The sequence below is a fragment of the Pseudophryne corroboree genome, chromosome 2 (genome assembly GCF_028390025.1).
Source record: "Pseudophryne corroboree isolate aPseCor3 chromosome 2, aPseCor3.hap2, whole genome shotgun sequence".
Classification (NCBI taxonomy): domain Eukaryota; kingdom Metazoa; phylum Chordata; class Amphibia; order Anura; family Myobatrachidae; genus Pseudophryne; species Pseudophryne corroboree.
Window position 1 is genome coordinate 29,163,925 of NC_086445.1, and position 18,559 is coordinate 29,182,483.

At 48.5% G+C, this 18,559-nt stretch overlaps 1 protein-coding gene across 1 annotated transcript; it reads left to right on the top strand.

Annotated features, from left to right (window-relative positions):
- The first annotated feature begins 640 nt into the window (after positions 1–640).
- LOC134994323 (sialidase-4-like) lies at positions 641–18,086 on the top strand. Its single transcript, XM_063950973.1, has 3 exons — positions 641–931; positions 9,614–9,827; positions 13,164–18,086. Exons 2-3 carry the CDS (start codon positions 9,630–9,632, stop codon positions 14,121–14,123), a joined length of 1,158 nt encoding a protein of 385 aa, XP_063807043.1. The 5' UTR covers positions 641–931; positions 9,614–9,629; the 3' UTR covers positions 14,124–18,086.
- The last annotated feature ends 473 nt before the right edge of the window (positions 18,087–18,559 follow it).

Consider the following 18,559-nt stretch of genomic DNA (forward strand, 5'->3'; position numbering starts at 1 on the left):
CGTCCTGTCACTGTGGGGGGAGATTTATCAAAGCTTGGAGAGAGATAAAGTGCCAGCCAATCAGCTCCTAATTGTCATTTTACAGGCTGTGTTTGAAATATGACAGGAGCCGATTGTTAGGTAGTTTATCTTTTTACACTTTGGCCCAGATTTATCAAGCCTTGGAGAGATATAAAGCAGAGAGAGATAATGTATCGGCCAATCAGCTGTGCTTATCACTGGTTTATCACTTCCTCATGCCTTCTCCAGGTTAATACATCTGCCCCTGTATTTGAAAAAATGACAGTTAGGAGCTGATTGGCTGGTACTTTATCACCGTGCAATTTATCACTCTCCGAGGCTTGATAAATCTGGGCCTTTATCTCTCTCCAAGATTTGATACATCACCTCCTAAGTATTTTATTTACTGCACTTGCGCCTGTTTCGGAATGCTATCCGCGGCGCGGCGTCTAAGTTGCTCTATGCATCTCTCCGCGTACACCAGGACACATCTGTAACCGCTCCCCATTGTACGGTATATTCAGGGACTATACAATACTCTGCCACAATCAGGACAGCTGGACGCCAGCGAGAGAAGCTGCCAGATACACAGCGCTGGGAGAATGCAGGGAGTGTGCTCAGTGCTGGGCAGTGAGAGGCTACAGGACGCAGCAACCAATAGACAGGCTCACTGCGTTTTGGGAGTTTCCCAAACAGGGAGAAAAATATCCCCACCAGCTACAGCTGCAGCCTCAGCATAGCCCCCAGCAGCAGCAGCAGCAGCGGTGGTGGCAGCTCAGCCTCAGGGGAACAGCGACACAGTGGTGCCAGGTCTTCTCCCACCCCACCCCAGGCAGCGGTCACTCATCACCTATAGTTCCATCATCCCGCAGAGGAGATCAGCCACAGGTCCATTGCCCGGGAGAGTGACAGAAGTTTATACTGAGGTCTGGTAAGTCCATGACTACACTGAATGCAGAATACACTTACTGCGTGCCTGGGAAATAAGTGCGCTGTCAGGGGATAGACCCCTCTATACGGCTGTATGGGAAAACAAATGACGGGCTGAGGTTTGGCAGGACGAGCTCAGTGACATCACCCGCCGACCCAGCCAGATACGCAGAGTGCTGCCTGTTGTCGTTCCAGCATAATGAAGTTTAACACATTGTGAGGGGAAACGTAGCGTTGTATTCTGTGCTAGAGGCAAGTCGTGGCCCTTCAGCTGCTGTAGAACTACAACTCCCAGCATTCCATGTCTGCCAGAAGCAGGCAGTTAATTTATTATCACTTATTTATGTAGCGCCAATCACATTACGCAGCGGTGTATAGGGAATATGTAATCATTCACATCAGTCTCTGCCCCGGGGAGCTTACAGTCTTAGGGGGTCATTCTGACCGGATCACATGCTGCCGTTCATTGCAGTGCAGCGATCAGGTCATAAGTGCACATGCGCCAGCGCCGCAGTGCGCCAGCGTATGGCTGACAGGCGACGCCTGTCATTGCCTAGTAGTCGCCTCTGCCTGATTGACAGGCAGAGGCGGGAGGGGGCGGCACGGCGGAGTTTGGCCGCCAATTTGTGGGCGCGGTCCGGCCAACGCAGGCGTGGCCGGACCGCGCGGGGGTGGCCCGCAGTGGCTGCGTGATGTCACACATAGCCGCTGCGACCCGGGCAGTGACAAGTAGCTCCCAGCCAGCACGCAAAAGCTGCGCTGGCTGGGAGCTACTCCTGAAGTGTGCGATTCTTTTGTACTTCTGCGAGGGGGGGGGGGGGCGGGCCTGACATGCGGGTGCGGACTAGCCCCGTGCTGGCCGTCCCCCTGCATGTCAGTGTGCCTGATCGTAGCCCTGCAAATGGGACCATTTTGTCAGCAGTCAATTAACCTACCACTGTCTGAAGCTGATTCTAAATTGAGACCGGAAAACCTGGAACAAACCATGCAGCAATACAAGGGGGGCAAATACATTTATTATTTGTGCGTGCAAGGTAAATACTGGCTGCTTCTGCATGTAGCCCACACATGCTGGACAGCTTTATTGTTACACTACTCTTTAGATTTCAGTCAGGACATGTACCTCCCAAATCTAAGGAGCCCATTTGTCGAAGTATATTTGCGGATATATCCCCGAAAACGCTCATTTTCGGGGGTTAGCTGCAAATATTAAGTATCCCCCGAATGTATATCCCCCGAATGTATGAAGAAGGGACTGCAGCAGGTGTCTCCCGGTGTTCATTTTGTTGTTGAAAATTTTGACTAAAAGTATGATCGTAGATGTGCTATATCATTTACGATCAGTTACTCTGACATGCGGGGGGAAGCCCAGCACAGGGCTAGTCCGCCCCGCATGTCTGGCCCAAACCCCCCCCCCGTACGGGTGCAAAGGCATCTCATGGCGGCGATGCCTTTGCACCCACCGAGTAGCTCCCTGCCTAGCTGCGGTGACAGTCAGCTGCCCGCCGCGTCCCACTGTGATGTCACGCAGCCACCGCGCCCCGCCACCGCCTCTGAATCAGGCAGAGGCAATCGCAGCCCTGGGCTCCGGGGGTGTGCATGCGCACTCCACAAAGGGCTTCAGACTGCGATCTCTGCCACTGGAGCGATCCAGTCTGAATTACCCCCTAAATCTTACATAAAACAAAGCAAAAAAAAGTGACTTAGACTAAAATTTCATTTATAATCCTGCAGGGAAGGAAATAGGATTGTGTATTGCACTTGTTTGTTCTAACGTTATGGTAAGTTATACTCAGTATGTAACACATTCTCATCCTACTGAGCCTAAATTACTAAAGTATGCAAACTTGTCAAGGGAATTTTAGAGAAATGTTCTTCAGCAAAATCCATTACCGTATCATTAAACTGTTTGCAAAAAGTTATGACTAAAACAGAAACTAAAGTTAGACTAAAATGAAAACTGAGATACACTGACTAAATCTTGACTAAAACGAAGTAAAAAGACAAAAAATGTGACAACAAAGAATAAACCAACTACAATTTTAAGTGCGCGACTAAGACTAAACTAAATTGAAAATTCTTGTCAAAAATAGGATTTTGGTTACCTACCGGTAAATCCTTTTCTCGTAGTCCGTAGGGGATGCTGGGGTCCACATTAGTACCATGGGGTATAGATGGGTCCACCAGGAGCCATTGGCACTTTAAGAGTTTGAGAGTGTGGGCTGGCTCCTCCCTCTATGCCCCTCCTACAAGACTTAGTCTAGAAACTGTGCCCAAGGAGACGGACATCTTCGAGAGAAGGATTTAACACAGATAGTGGCGAGATTCATACCAGCTCACACAGGGGTGGATCCAGAAGAAAATGATAGGGGGGGGCACCATGGAAGGGGCAAGTACATTTGCGTGCGGCTTCGGTGAGGTGGCGCTTCTTATACAATGCCCACAGTTGTAGCGCTCATTATGCAATGTCCACTATACTGGTAGTGCCCCTTATATAGACCCCATAGTAGTGGTGCCCCTTATCCAATGCCCGTATTGCCCCCAGTAGTAATGTTGCCTGTAGTAATGCCCCCAGTCATTTAGTACCCTAGTAGTTATGCCCCCAGTGGAAATGCCCCTGCAGTTATGACCCCAGTAGTTTACCCTCGCCCCCTTTAGTTTAGCCTCCCAGTGGTAATGCCCCCAGTAGTTTGCCTGCTTGTAGTTTAGCCACCAGTAGTAATGCCCGCCCTGTAGTTTGCCCCATTGTAGTTTAGCCCCTGTAGTTATGCCCCCAGTAGTTTGGCCCCTGTAGTTATCCCCCAGTAGTTTGGCCCCTGTAGTTATGCCCCCAGTAGTTTAGCTCCCAAGTAGCAATGCCCCTGTAGTTAAGCCGCCAGTAGTAATGCCCCTGTAGTTACGCCGCCAGTAGTAATGCCCTCCTGTAGTATGCCCCCAGTAGTTAGCCCCTTTGTAGTTGGCCCCCAGTAATAATGTCCCCAGTAGTTTGCCCCCAGTAGATGCCCCCCAGTAATAAGGTCCTCCAGTAGTTTGCCCCCAGTAGTAATGCCACCTAGGAGTTTGCCCCAATAGATGACCCCCCAGTAGTAATGTCCACAGTAGATGCCCCCCCAGTAATAATGCCCCCAGTAGATGGCTCCCAGTAAAAATGTCCCCCAGTAGCTGCCCCCAGTAGTAATGCCCCCAATAGATGACCCCCAATAGTAATGCCCCCAGTAGATGCCCCCCCATAATAATGCCCCCAGTAGTTTGCCCAGAGTAGTAATGCCCCTTGTTGATGCCCCCCCCAGTAGTAATGTCCCCCCGTAGTTTGCCCCCAGTAGATGCCCCCGCTGCACTAAGGAAGAAAAAACCATCATACTTACCGAGCCCCGTTCCCGTTTCCAGACCGCTGCAGTCCTCCTCTTGGCGTCCGCTCCTCAGCACTATGAGAGAGACGTCATGACTGACGTCTCTCCCATAGCGTGCGGCGCACAGTGACAGCGCCGGAAGCCGGAGCTCAGTACTGAGCTCCTGCCTCCGGCTACCGCTCAGCGGGCGCCCGTCATCTCCCTGAGCGGCGCCAGGAGGGGACGGGGGACGGAGGCAACAAATGACAGGGGGGGCACGGGCCCGAGTGCCCCCCCCCCCCCTGGATCCGCCACTGAGCTCACACATACAAGGCACATCAAGCTAACTTAGCTTAAAAACTCAGCAACCGCTGAAACAATACTTACCAAGTAAAAATGCAGTACATAACTCTACGGACTACAAGAAAAGGATTTACCGGTAGGTAACCAAAATCCTATTTTCTCTTACGTCCTAGAGGATGCTGGGGTCCACATTAGTACCATGGGGATGTGCCAAAGCTCCCAGAACGGGAGGGAGAGCATGGAGGCTCCTGCAGAACTCATTGACTGAACTTCAGATCATCAGAGGCCAAGGTATCGAACTTGTAGAATTTTGCAAACGTGTTCGACCCAAGTTGCAGCTCGGCAAAGTTGTAATGCCGAGACACCCCGAGCAGCCGCCCAGGAAGACCCCACCTTACGAGTAGAGTGGGCCTTAACAGACGTAGGACACGGCAAGCCGGCCATAAAATACGCATGCTGGATAGTGAACCTGATCCAGCGAGAGATCGTCTGCTTAGAAGCAGGACACCCAATTTTCTTGGTATCATACAGGACAAACAGAGAGTCCAATTTTCTGTGACGAACAGTCCTCTTCACATAGATTTTCAGAGCCCTTACAACATCCAAGGACTTTGATGAAATTGTGGAGTCAGTAGCCACTGGCACCACAATAGGTTGGTTGATATGAAAAGCCGACACAACCTGCTGACATGTCCGGAGCTCAGATCTATCTTCATGGAAGATCAAGTATGGGCTTTTACAGGACAAAGCCCCCAACTCCGACACACGTCTAGCAGAAGCTAAATCCAACAATGTGACAGCCTTCCACGCAATAAATTTGACCTCAACCTCCTGTAGAGGCTTGAACCAGTCTGATTGGAGGAACTGCAACACCACATTAAGGTCCCAAGGCGCCGTAGGCGGTACAAAGGGAGGTAGGGTGTGCAGAACTCCCTTCAAAAAGGTCTGAACCTCAGGGAGGGCAGCCAATTGTTTTTGGAAGAAAATGGATAGGGCCAAAATCTGGACCTTCACAGATCCCAACCTCAGGCCCATATCCACACCAGCTTGTAGGAAGAGGTGAAACCGTCCGAGCTGAAACTCCACCGCAGGAAATTTCTTGGACTCACACCAAGATACATATTTTTTCCAAATTCGATGGTAATGTTTAGACGTTACTCCTTTCCTAGCCTGCATCAGGGTAGGAATAACCTTGTTCAGAATGCCCTTCCGAGCTAGTATCACGTGTTCTACCTCCATGCCGTCAAACGTAGCCGCGGTAAGTCTTGATAGGCGAACGGCCCCTGCTGCAGCAGGTCCTCCTGAAGAGGAAGAGGCCTCGGCTCTTCTTGCAGTAGATCCAAGCCTTTCTTGGCCAGTCTGGAGCCATGAGGATCGCTTGGACCCTTGTTCTCCTTATGAGCTTTAGAACTCTTGGGATGAGTGGAAGTGGAGGAAACACGTACACTGACTGGAACACCCACGGAGTCACTAGGGCATCCACCGACACTGCTTGTGGGTCCCTCGACCTGGAACAATATCGCTGAAGCTTCTTGTTGAGACGAGAGACCATCATGTCGATCTGGGGTACGCCCCAAAGATCTGTTACCTCCTTGAACACCTCCGAATGGAGACCCTACTCTCCCGGATGGAGATCGTGTCTGCTGAGGAAGTCCAATTCCCAGTTGTCTACTCACGGAATGAAGATTGCTGACAGCGCCAACGCGTGCTTTTCTGCCCAGAGGATGATTCTTGTTACCTCTGACATTGCAGCTCTGCTCTTCATTCTGCCCTGCCGGTTTATGTAAACCACCATTGTCACATTGTCCGACTGCACTTGAATGGCCCGATTTCTCAGAAGTTGGTCCGCTTGGAGAAGACCGTTGTAGACGGCTCTTAATTCCAGAATGTTTATCGGCAGGCCGTCTTCCAGACTTGACCACCTTCCTTGGAAGGTTTCCCCTTGAGTGACTGTGCCCCAGCCCCGGAGACTTGCATCCGTGGTTAGAAGGATCCAGTCCTGAATCCCGAACCTGCGGCCCTCCAGAAGGTGAGGTAATTGCAGCCACAAGAGCAGTGAGATCCTGGCCTTTGGCGACAGACGTATTCTCTGGTTCATGTGTAAATGGGATCCCGACCACTTGTTCAGGAGATCCAGTTGGAAGGACCGAGCGTGAAACCTCCCGTACTGCAGAGCCTCATAAGAGGCCACCATCTTCCCCAGAAGGCGAATGCACTGATGAACTGACACCCGGGCTGGCTTCAGGACATCCCAGTCCATCGTTTGAATCACCAACGCTTTTTCCTCTGGGAGAAATACCCTCTGCACCACCGTGTCAAGGATCATTCCCAGAAAGGACAACCTCCTGGTTGGTTCCAATTGTGATTTTGGAAGATTCAGGATCCAACCATGTGCCCTGAGAAGCTGGGTCATAAGTGTTATGGACCGTAACAGCTTCTCCTTGGATGATGCCTTCGTCGTCCAGATACGGAATTATGTTCACCCCCTGTCTACGGAGGAGAATCATCATTTCCGCCATCACCTTGGTGAATACCCTCGGTGCTGTGGATAGCCCGAATGGGAGGGCCTGGAACTGAAAGTGACAGTCCAACAATGCGAATCGAAGATAAGCTTGATGTGGCAGCCAAATCGGAATGTGGAGGTACGCATCCTTGATATCCAGGGACACTAGGAATTCCCCCTCCTCCAGACCTGATATCACTGCCCTTAGAGACTCCATTTTGAACTTGAACTCCCTCAGAAAGGAATTTAGTGATTTTAAGTTCAAAATGGGCCTGACCGAACCATCCGGTTTCGGTATCATGAAAAGGTTCGAATAGTAACCTTTGTTTTGCATATGAGGAGGTACTGGTACAATAACTTGTGCCTCCACCAACTTCTGGTCGGCTTCTTGCAGGACAATCCTGTCTGCCAGCAGAGCTGGCAAGCCTGATCTGAAAAATCGGTGAGGAGGGAGATTTTTAAATTCCAGCCTGTACCTCTGGGACACAATATCTTGCACCCAGGGGTCTAGGCCGGAGGACACCCAGACATGACTGAAATGTCTGAGTCTCGCTCCCACCGGCCCCACCTCCGGGGCGTGCAGTCCACCGTCATGCGGAGGACCTTGGTGTACCTGAAGCAGGTTTCTGTTCCAGGGAACCTGAAGCCGCAGGTTTCTTGACTTGGGCCGGCCTCCCCGAAAGAAGGTGTTGGATGGCTTGGCCTTTCTGGGCTTGTTAGACCGAAAGGGTTGTGATGTAACTGAAGAAAAGGGTTTCTTCTGAGCAGCTGTAGCTGAGGGAAGAAAGGGTGACTTACCAGCCGTAGCCGTGGAGATCCACGCATCTAACGCTTCCCCAAAGAGAGCCTGACCTGTGTAGGGTAGGGTCTCCACACTTCTCCTGGATTCCGCATCAGCAGACCACTGGCGCAATCACAGTCCTCGACGAGCTGATACTGACATGGAGGAAATCCCACAGCCATGGAACCAGGTCTTTCATGGATTCTACCAGAAATCCTGCCGAATCCTGAATGTACGTAAAAACAATTCAACATCACGTTTCTCCATAGTATCCAAGTCTTCAAGTAACGTTCCTGACCACTTTACTATAGCTTTGGCAATCCAAGCACTGGCAATAGTGGGACATAGGATTGCCCCAGAAGCCATGTACATGGATTTGAGCGTATTATCAATTTTATGATCAGCCGGCTCTTTCAAGGCGGTAGATCCTGGAACAGGTAAAACCACCTTTTTTTGAGAGTCTGGATACTGACATTTCAACAATATGCAGGTTTTCCTATTTTTCCTATCCTCTACCGGGAAAGGAAATGCTACCAGAACCCTTTTAGGTGTCCCTGGATGCAATGCTGCCTGATTTAACAATATCCAGAATGCAACGAATTCCCCATATTGCCCCCCCCCCAGCCCTTTGTATACTATAGGCTACAGATTGCATTGCTGGCCGGGCAGAGGGTTCCTGTGAAGCCCTGACCCAGGTTCTAATTGGTCAGCAGCCCGTTGAATGGTAAAGCGGGGCATGAAGGGCCCACCGGGGGAATGCAGTTACAGGGGCCCATGCTTAGGGGTGTGGCCAGCCTACAAAGGGGGTGTGGCTGGCCTCCACAGAGGCTTGAAATACACAATAGTTTAGTGCAGTGTAATGCAACATATCTACCATGTATAATACAAGTGCACAGTCTGGAACCTGATCCCTAGAGGAAGGAGTGGGCCTTCAGGCAGTGGGGCCTACCGGTGGTTTCGCTGGTACCCCTGTGGGCCAGTCTGACCCTGGGGATGACGTCGATCGGTGAAATCATCTGTGGTTCCCTTGTTGATGGCTTCACACCATCGAGGTTAACCATCAATGGTTAACCCATCAGGGCCGGATAAAGGGCCACATTAGGCTGGGTCTTAAAATGGCCTATTCTAAGAAGCAGTGGGGGTGTGGCTAGAGCCATGTGGGTGTGTACTCCCCCTACACTATTGGCCTCAATGTCTCTTTAAATACTTATAAATAGGAAATGTGCATTATTTTGTAAGGAAAATAGATATACAAATGGAATGCTTGGCAGCTGGTCTTCATCATGCTGTGAGGATGATGGACCTGTTTTTAGATGGAGGCCTGGAGTGGTAGTCCCATCCTCCCCAGCATAAATCTGGCCCTGGCTGTGATAAGGGACAATATAAAAATCAGACATCACCACAGATGAGGGTCTAATAATCAATAGACCCAATGTTTAGAAAAAGTCTTATGGAAAAGCATGAACTATTTCCAGAGAACTATTTTAGATAAGATCAGTGGATTAAATAATGTTTACATTTCCAAATTCTTTATCAGACGTGTGTGTCTATGGCTCCAGAAACATGCAAAGATTAAAACAAAGCAATATAAGGCCTGACCGTGGCACGAAACGTGTAGGGTATAAATAAACATTCCAGATATACACCACGGGTTGTTGCTGAGTTTTAGCCATTGGCCTAACTTCTGTGTCCTGCAGAATATCACTGTATATTGCGCTGGTTCTGCGCATGCTGCCAAATGACGTTGTTATGTATTACGCCCTTTAGGACCATACTTGCCGATATGAAGGCAACACAACCAGAGAGAACCACCCTGTTCAAGAAAGAGCAAAACGGTTCTGTGTACCGGATCCCCTCTCTTATCTACATCAGAGCGGAGAACATGTTTCTGGCCTTTGCTGAGAAGCGAAAGAATGAGAGCGACGTCAGTGCTGATTGTCTGGTCATGAGACGAGGGGTCTACAAGACCGGATATGTCACAGTAAGTCCATAGCAGTGTGCTGAGCCATTGCGATCATTGACAATACTGTACAAAAAGGTTCCGCTTTCTAACCCGCTCCCCACTGGTAATAATGAATAATAGGGGTACAGTAATTACATATAGCGCTTCAGTGCTAAGGACAAGGCTGATTCATCCTCAGCATTTTTGATGTACTGTACATGCTGAGGACAAGCTCTAAAGGGAAAAAGTAACTGGTAAATGAGCACCTTTTAGCACGTGGCGGCCATTAAAGAGGTAGGTTGGATATTAGTTCGGACCACGTCATAGTGTTCAAGAGAATAGCCGCTAATGAACCATCCCATGTTGGCTGGCTAACGTTCCATCCCATGCTGGCTGGCTTACGTCCCATCCCATGCTGGCTGGCTAACATCCCATCCCATGCTGGCTGGCTAACATCCCATTCTCATGCTGGCTGGCTAACGTCCCATCCCATGCTGGCTGGCTAACGTCCCATCCCATGCTGGCTGGCTAACATCCCATCCCAAGCTGGCTGGCTAAAGTCCCATCTCATGCTGGCTGGCTAACATCCCATCTCATGGTGGCTGGCTAACACCCCATCCCATGCTGCCTGGCTAACGTCTCATCCCATGCTGCCTGGCTAACGTCCCATCCCATGCTGCCTGGCTAACGTCCCATCCCATGCTGCCTGGCTAACGTCCCATCTCTTGCTGGCTAACACCCCATCCCATGCTGCCTGGCTAACATCCCATCCCATGCTGCCTGGCTAATATTCCATCCCATGCTGCCTGGCTAATGTCCCATCCCATGCGGCCTGGCTAACGTCCCATCCCATGCTGCCTGGCTAACGTCCCATCCCATGCGGCCTGGCTAACGTCCCATCCCATGCTGCCTGGCTAATGTCCCATCCCATGCTGGCTGGTTAACGTCCCATCCCATGCTGGCTGGCTAACGTCCCATCCCATGCTGTCTGGATAACGTCCCATTCCATGCTGCCTGGCTAACGTCCCATCCCATGCTGCCTGGCTAACGTCCCATCCCATGCTGGCTGGCTAACGTCCCATCTCATGCTGGCTGTATATCGTCCCATCCCATGCTGGCTGGCTAACGTCCCATCCCATGCTGGCTGGCTAACGTCCCATCCCATGCTGGCTGGCTAACGTCCCATCCCATGCTGGCTGGCTGGCTAACGTCCCATCCCATGCTGGCTGGATAATGTCCCATCCCATGCTGGCTGGATAACGTCCCATCCCATGCTGGCTGGCTAACGTCCCATCCCATGCTGGCTGGATAACGTCCCATCCCATGCTGGCTGGCTAACGTCCCATCCCATGCTGTCTGGATAACGTCCCATTCCATGCTGCCTGGCTAACGTCCCATCCCATGCTGCCTGGCTAACGTCCCATCCCATGCTGGCTGGCTAACGTCCCATCTCATGCTGGCTGTATATCGTCCCATCCCATGCTGGCTGGCTAACGTCCCATCCCATGCTGGCTGGCTAACGTCCCATCCCATGCTGGCTGGCTAACGTCCCATCCCATGCTGGCTGGCTGGCTAACGTCCCATCCCATGCTGGCTGGATAATGTCCCATCCCATGCTGGCTGGATAACGTCCCATCCCATGCTGGCTGGCTAACGTCCCATCCCATGCTGGCTGGATAACGTCCCATCCCATACTGGCTGACTAACGTCCCATCCCATGCTGGCTAGATAACGTCCCATTGTGAATGTCAACATTCTCACCACAAACATTCTGGCTGCATATAATACCTAATACTGCATATACCAAGGTACAGGAGGGAGACCTCCAAATGAAGAGAAGCATTAGAACATGAGGACATACACTGATACTGGAGGAGGGGAGGTTCAGGGGAATTGTGAGGAAAAATTACTTCACAGAAAGGGTAGTGGATATGTGGAATATTCTGATCACAGGTGGTAGTGGCTAAGACAGTAGAGCAATATAAACATGCATGGGATAGACATAAGAATCTCCTTACAAAGAACTAAGGATCAAATAGGGTTTGAGGTAACAATAAGGTTAAAAGGGGGCAGACTAGATAGGCCAAGCGGTTCTTATCTGCTCTCATATTCCATGGGTCTATGTTTTTGTTTCTATGTTTCTAGGGCCGCTGCTACCATTAGGCTGGCTTGAGCCAAGGTTTTTCAGACGCCTAAAAAACTAGAAGTGGGATATATCTAGCCTTGGAGAGGGATAAAGTGTAGATGTTGCCTAAGGTAACCAATCAGCTTATGTCATTAATCTTCCACAGTCTATGAAATGACAGAAGCTTATTGGCTGCTACGGGTAACTTCTCCATTTTATCTCTCTCTCAAAGGTTTGAAACATCTCCTCCTGAATGGGAGACACAATGTGCTGATCCTCAATGTAAGTGATGTGAAGGGAGTGTGATGTTGAGTTATGATGTCACAACTCCACTTTCCAGCATGAGGAGATGCCACTTTCACTTGAGAGCAAAGAGAAGGGGGTGGCAGAACTCGATGGGTGGACTGGGGGTCATAGGGCGCTGACTGAGCTTCCTTCGGCCTTGATGGTATCACATCCTAGGGCAGTGTTTCCCAACCACCTCCTCAAGGCACACCAACAGTCCAGGTTTTAAGGATAGTCTTATTTGAGCACAGGTGACTTAATTAGTACCTCAGTTATTTTGATGTAACCATCAGTGCTTAAAACATGGACATCCTCAAAACCTGGACTGTTAGTGTGCCTTGAGGACCGAGGTTGGGAAACTTTGCCCCGTAGGGTGACATAGCATAGGGAAATGAAGCATGGCCTACAATTGCACAGGAGGACGTGGCATATAGTCATAAAAACACCAGTGGGCATCACAGAAATTCTGAGGGTACGCAAGGTAATTCATACCAGAGGTTTTCACAGACTGATCTAAGACTTTAAAACCACCATTTTATCTCTACCTGTTCCATACAGGTTCCAATTTATGATTTTGTATCTTTCTCAAGATGTGTAGCCTGATGAAGGGACCTCAGAATCCCCAAAAAGTGTAATCACTGTAAGTTGTAGTTATTTCAAGGTATCACAATGATACAGTATATATATATATATATATATATATATATATATACCACATCTATATATACCACATTTTTTGAGGGAGGTTCATTCCTCTCCCATTGGGAAGGCACCGGCTGTTTGAAGTATTTGGAAATTTATGGAGTGCCACCTGACTGGTCGGTATATATATATATATATATATATATATATATATATATATATTTATTTTTTAAACTGCTTCTTGTTTCTGATATAGTTCACATAGACTTTGTTTTCTAAAATGCTACAATTGTAATATATGTATTTTTTTTGTATATTATTAGTGGGAAGGTGTCCAAAGCCTACATGACTGTTGCATGAAGAAACATCGAATGATGAACCCTTGTCCCGTCTATGAAGACACTACAAAAGTTTTGTTCTTATTCTTCAACTGCATACCCGATGGAATGACCGAGAAACATATGAAGAAGTGGGGCAACGCTTCCAAGATGTGTTACGTCATCAGCAGGGATTGTGGTAAAACCTGGAGCAATGTATTTGACATCACAAACGTGACCAGCTGTATCAGTAATCTGGCCACTGTCTTCTTGTCTCCTGGACATGGAATCCAGACACAGTCCGGGAAGCTCATCATTCCGGCCTACACTTATGTTGCCAAGTTCTGGTGTATACGTTGGTGGTTCCCTAAAGCCCACTCATTCTACCTCTACAGTGAGGACCAGGGGAACACGTGGCGGATGTCCGGGCTGGTTGAGAAGCTTGAATGTGGTGAATGTGAGCTGGCGGAAATAGAGAGCGGGGAAAACCAAAAAATGCTGTACTGCAATGCACGAACTCCCTCTAAGATGAGGGTGGAGGCGCTGATGCTGAACGTCGGGGGCGAGTTTAAGATTGCCGAAAAAAGCAAAAAATTGAAAGAGGTAAAAAATAACGGCTGTTCCGGCAGCGTCGTTAGTTTCCCAGGGCTCGAGCAAGCAGGTCAGGAGCGTTCTCACTGGCTTCTATTCTCTCACCCACATAAGAAAGATTTAAGAGATCTCGGGGTCTTCTTAAATAAGTCTCCTCTGACGTCCGAGGCGTGGTCTAAGCCGTGGATTATTCACGATGGCCCAGCGGCTTACTCTGATCTTGCCGACTGCCAGGATGCCAACACGTGTGCCGTCTTATTTGAGAGCGGAGCTGACAGCCCCTACGAGGAGATCAATTTCTGCCTGTTTACGGTGGAAGATGTCTTGGAAAACATTAGCAAGAAAAAAAGCTTGTTTGGTCTATTTAGAAAGTGAGTGACTTAGCAAGGTCTGTTCTGAACTGCGCTTCCATTGTGAATTCACTTTTCCTGTTTAAAAGACGGAAGCGACATACTATGGATTGTCATCACGTGGGCGATTGCAGGATATTACCTAATAACAGCCACCAATACAGTAACAGGACAGAAGGAGTTCTTGGTGGCACCGATATTTGCTATACCTAACTACAGTAGGCTGAAATAGGGCTATCCTGAAAAAATGACCAGCAAGAAGTTCTGTAGGAGCGTACTCGGAGAACACAGGGCTACGTAGTCTTGTGCTTATGCATGTATGACTGTAGGTCACATTCCCTTCCTATGGGGCCTATTCAGTTAGGGACGATGTGTCGCTGAACATCCTGTGACGTATTTGCCATTAAGGTTTTCTCAACGTTGTCGGTCGCGATGTGCCATTTTGGGATGACACATCACAGCCGATCCGCTAAATGAATTGCCCACTATGGGGCAGTTTCTGAGTCAGATGAAAGCGTGCCTGTGTCTTTTGCTGTAGTCACACCTGTGTCTTGAGAAAGTGCATTGCCGTATCTGTGCGTCTTTAGATGCCACTATTGATCGAAACGTGCAACAGCCTACGTCTGAATGTGGGTTCAGCTTCTTCAGACACAGGCGCTTTCAGCAACACACCCATGTCTGCCACACCCTGCAACCTCACAGGAACGTCCACTAAAATTCACATACCGTGCGCCTGATCAGGGCCGTCTTAACAACATTGTTTGGCTGGGGCCCCTATCCACCAATTCAAGGGACCTCATTTAAAAACATAATTATAATTAGGCCCTCCTGCGGCCCTGCTTAATCTCTCCACATTCAATCTTACAGTGAATGGCTGCCAGCACTCTGATTGATGAATAGCTCCAGCCATCCATCAATCATCATGCTGACCGCAATTCACTCTCTGGCTGCAGGCTGGGAGGCAGGTAGAGGATACTGCACTCTGATTGGTGGACAACTGCAACCTTCCACCAATCAGCATGCTGACAGCCATTCACTCTCTGGATGCAGGCTGGGAGGCAGGTAGAGGATACTGCACTCTGATTGGTGGATAGCTGCAACCTTCCACCAATCACCATGCTGACCACCATTCACTGTCTGGCTGCAGGCTGGGAGGCAGGTAGAGGATACTGTACTCTGATTGGTGGACAACTGCAACCTTCCACCAATCAGCATGCTGACAGCCATTCACTCTCTGGATGCAGGCTGGGAGGCAGGTAGAGGATACTGCACTCTGGTTGGTGGATAGCTGCAACCTTCCACCAATCACCATGCTGACCACCATTCACTGTCTGGCTGCAGGCTGGGAGGCAGGTGGAGAATGCTTCATTGATTAGGCTCTACCCTAAAATGGATTATATTGCAAAAATAAATGACAGGAGACAGTCTATATATACAAGTCTGTACTTCACTCAAAACGTTGTGGCACAAAATCAAATATAATTACAAGAATAAAATATGCACGCACAAAATCATATGATCTCTATAGTAGTCAGCTATGGTGAATAAATAAAATGAGCAGGATATATGCAGTGCAGCTGCAGCCGGCAAAATGTAAAGTCAGTAGTCTATGAGTTCTCAATAGGAGGGTAATGCTAGCGTCACAGAACCCAGTGTTTACACGCTTACCCACTGCAAAGCGGGCAGTCCTTGTCGTCCTGTGTTGCAGTCTCACTCAGCTGGGTTACAGGAAGTGCTAGATTTAGAAACAGCGGTGTCTCAGAATATCAGGCCGGGTATTACCGCTAGCGGCTGCAAGTTCTGCTCGTGATTCTGTACTGCGTCCCTGAGCGCTGACTATCGGGACACATGCGCTGTGCTACTCAGACGCACGTGCAGCCTTAAAACAATAACCGTTTGCGTGCGGCATCAGAATCAGCCCCTGAGTTTCTTATGGTTTATTATCTTGGTCTCCTCCCAGACAAATGTAAGGGCCTTTATAGGGGTCTATTCACGAAGCAGTGAGAAGAGTGGAGAAGTGAGCCAGAGGAGAAGTTGCCCATGGCAACCAATCAGTGTTGAGGTGACATTTATAATGTGCATTCTACAAAATTATACGGAGCAGCTGATTGGTTGTCATGGGCAACTTCTCCACAGGCTCACTTCTCCACACTTTTCACTACTTCATAAATAGACCCTTAAGTCATGGTAACATGAAATACCGGATTACACAATGGTCTGGCGCCCCTTTATATTGGAGGAGCTCTCTATATATCAGTAGATAACAGCAGGGAACACGTCAGCATTCACTAACCATCTAACCAGCCCACCTGTGCAAAGAGGGGAGAACATGGTGGGTACTATCTATCCGGGACCAGGATTGTCTGGGGGTCCCCTTGTTGGTGCATGCTTAGCCTTAGTGGTAACGAGCAGGAATGGTCACGTCACGGCCATATCTGTGGAGTTCTGAAGATAAACAAATTGCAGGAATATATTTTATTCTAGATGTTCTCCAATTAGTGATACCCGACGCCTGTGCCCAACCTAGAGACACACGCAGTCCCCTACGCGTGCGACAGACGGGGCTCTGACATTACACCAAATATCTGGCAGTTTTATGTATAACCACAACCGCGAGATGCTAAATAACTGGGCCACACGTTGTTAGGGTTAAAATAGATCCTTTGCATAAATGGGTATTATGGGGGTCTATTCATGAAGCAGTGAAAAGAGTGGAGAAGTGAACCTGTGGAGAAGTCGCCCATGGCAACCAATCAGCTGCTCCGTACAATTGTATGGTATGCAAATTATAAATGTTACTACAATGCTGATTGGTTGCCACGGGCAACTTCTCCACTGGCTCACTTCTCCACACTTTTCACTGTTTCTTGAATAGACCCTAACGTTTCTAAGGGGTATATTTACTAAAGTGCGGGTTTACAGAAGTGGAGATGTTGCTCATAGCAACCAATCACGTTCTACTTATCGTTTATCTAGCACCTTTTAAAAGATAGCTAGAACTGATTGGTTGCTATGGGAAATATCCCCACTTCTGTAAACCCGCACTTTAGTAAATAAACCCTCAAGTGTAACTGAAGTCCTACAGCGCAAATGGCGGTTTCCCAATGTCCTTAGCCCATTTTTTCCCATTAACGCGCCCATTTACAGTAAAGCGCAAAATACTAGTTTTACGTCTACACGGAAATACTGGATTATCATTCAGAGTATGAGCACTTAGGAGATACAAGGGTTACGGTCCTGCACCTGGTCGCCGAGACGCTTTCCTGCACTAAATTACCTCATTTTTTATGAGCCCTCCGCGATTTCCACTTCTGTAAGTTATGAGTAAAAGCCCTTTAATATATATATCAGTAACTGCGCAGCAATGAGTATTAAAGATCATTTACGGTCTAGGGAGAACGCCGCGGCCATTGAGAAATATAAGGAAGTCTGATGTTGTCCTGACCCGTTTCTTACACAGGGAGGTATAATATGTAAGGATGAGGTATATATGTAGGAATTAATGACGCTGCTGCTGTAGCTTGCAGCACCGGGGATTGAACTCTTGTTTGTTTACATCTGACTTCCATGATCCTGGAAAACACTGCGGCCACCACCGTTGCGGTTGGGTTCCTTTGTAGCACAAACAGAGATTCTTAAATCTCCGGCCTTCTCCCGGTCAGTTTATATTGCGATGAGCTCATGATGTTCCGGCCAGGCAGATGGGATGATGGAACGTGTAGGGGTCATGTGCGTCGTGTAGGGGTTATGTGCGTCGTCAGACCCCTGAAATATCCATTAACCTCTCGCTGTGGTGCAAATGAAACAGCAACAATTGTGAATTTAAGGCACATTTTGTGCATTGTGTATTTTTGTACTCACCGCATTTATCTGCGTCACTAACACAATGTATTTTTGGAAAGGAAGACATCTATTTCTGCACCGGTCAATAGAATGTTTTACTGATTCTACGGCCAAGAAATAAACATTTGCGTTTGATAAATTCTTACGTCCTGTGTGTTGTTGTCCTTACTTTATGTGTGTAATGCAAACGTCACATCCAACTCCGATGCTGCACAACTATTAACGTGGGGTAACTGGAGACATTTTCCCTGTCGTAAAATATCAACTGAGCTTGGTTTCATCAGAGGGGCCAATTACAAGGGCAACGTTGCAGGAAAGATTCATGTTTGTAAGTAAAGCAAAAAAAAGCAAGTAACTTTGTATCTGGAAAAAAACATGTTGCCATGCAAGGGGAGCAAATACATTTAGATTGTTTCTGTGCAGGGTAAATACTGGCTGCTTTTGCATGCAGCCTGCACATGTTAGACAGCTTTATATTTACACTGCAATTTAGATTTCAATTTGAACACACCCCAGCTATGTCTTACTCTCTCTGCACGTGTTACATCTGCCCACTTGCAGTGCAACATGGCTTTGCCCAGTTGCTTGCTTTTTTGCTTTACTTACAAACATAAATCA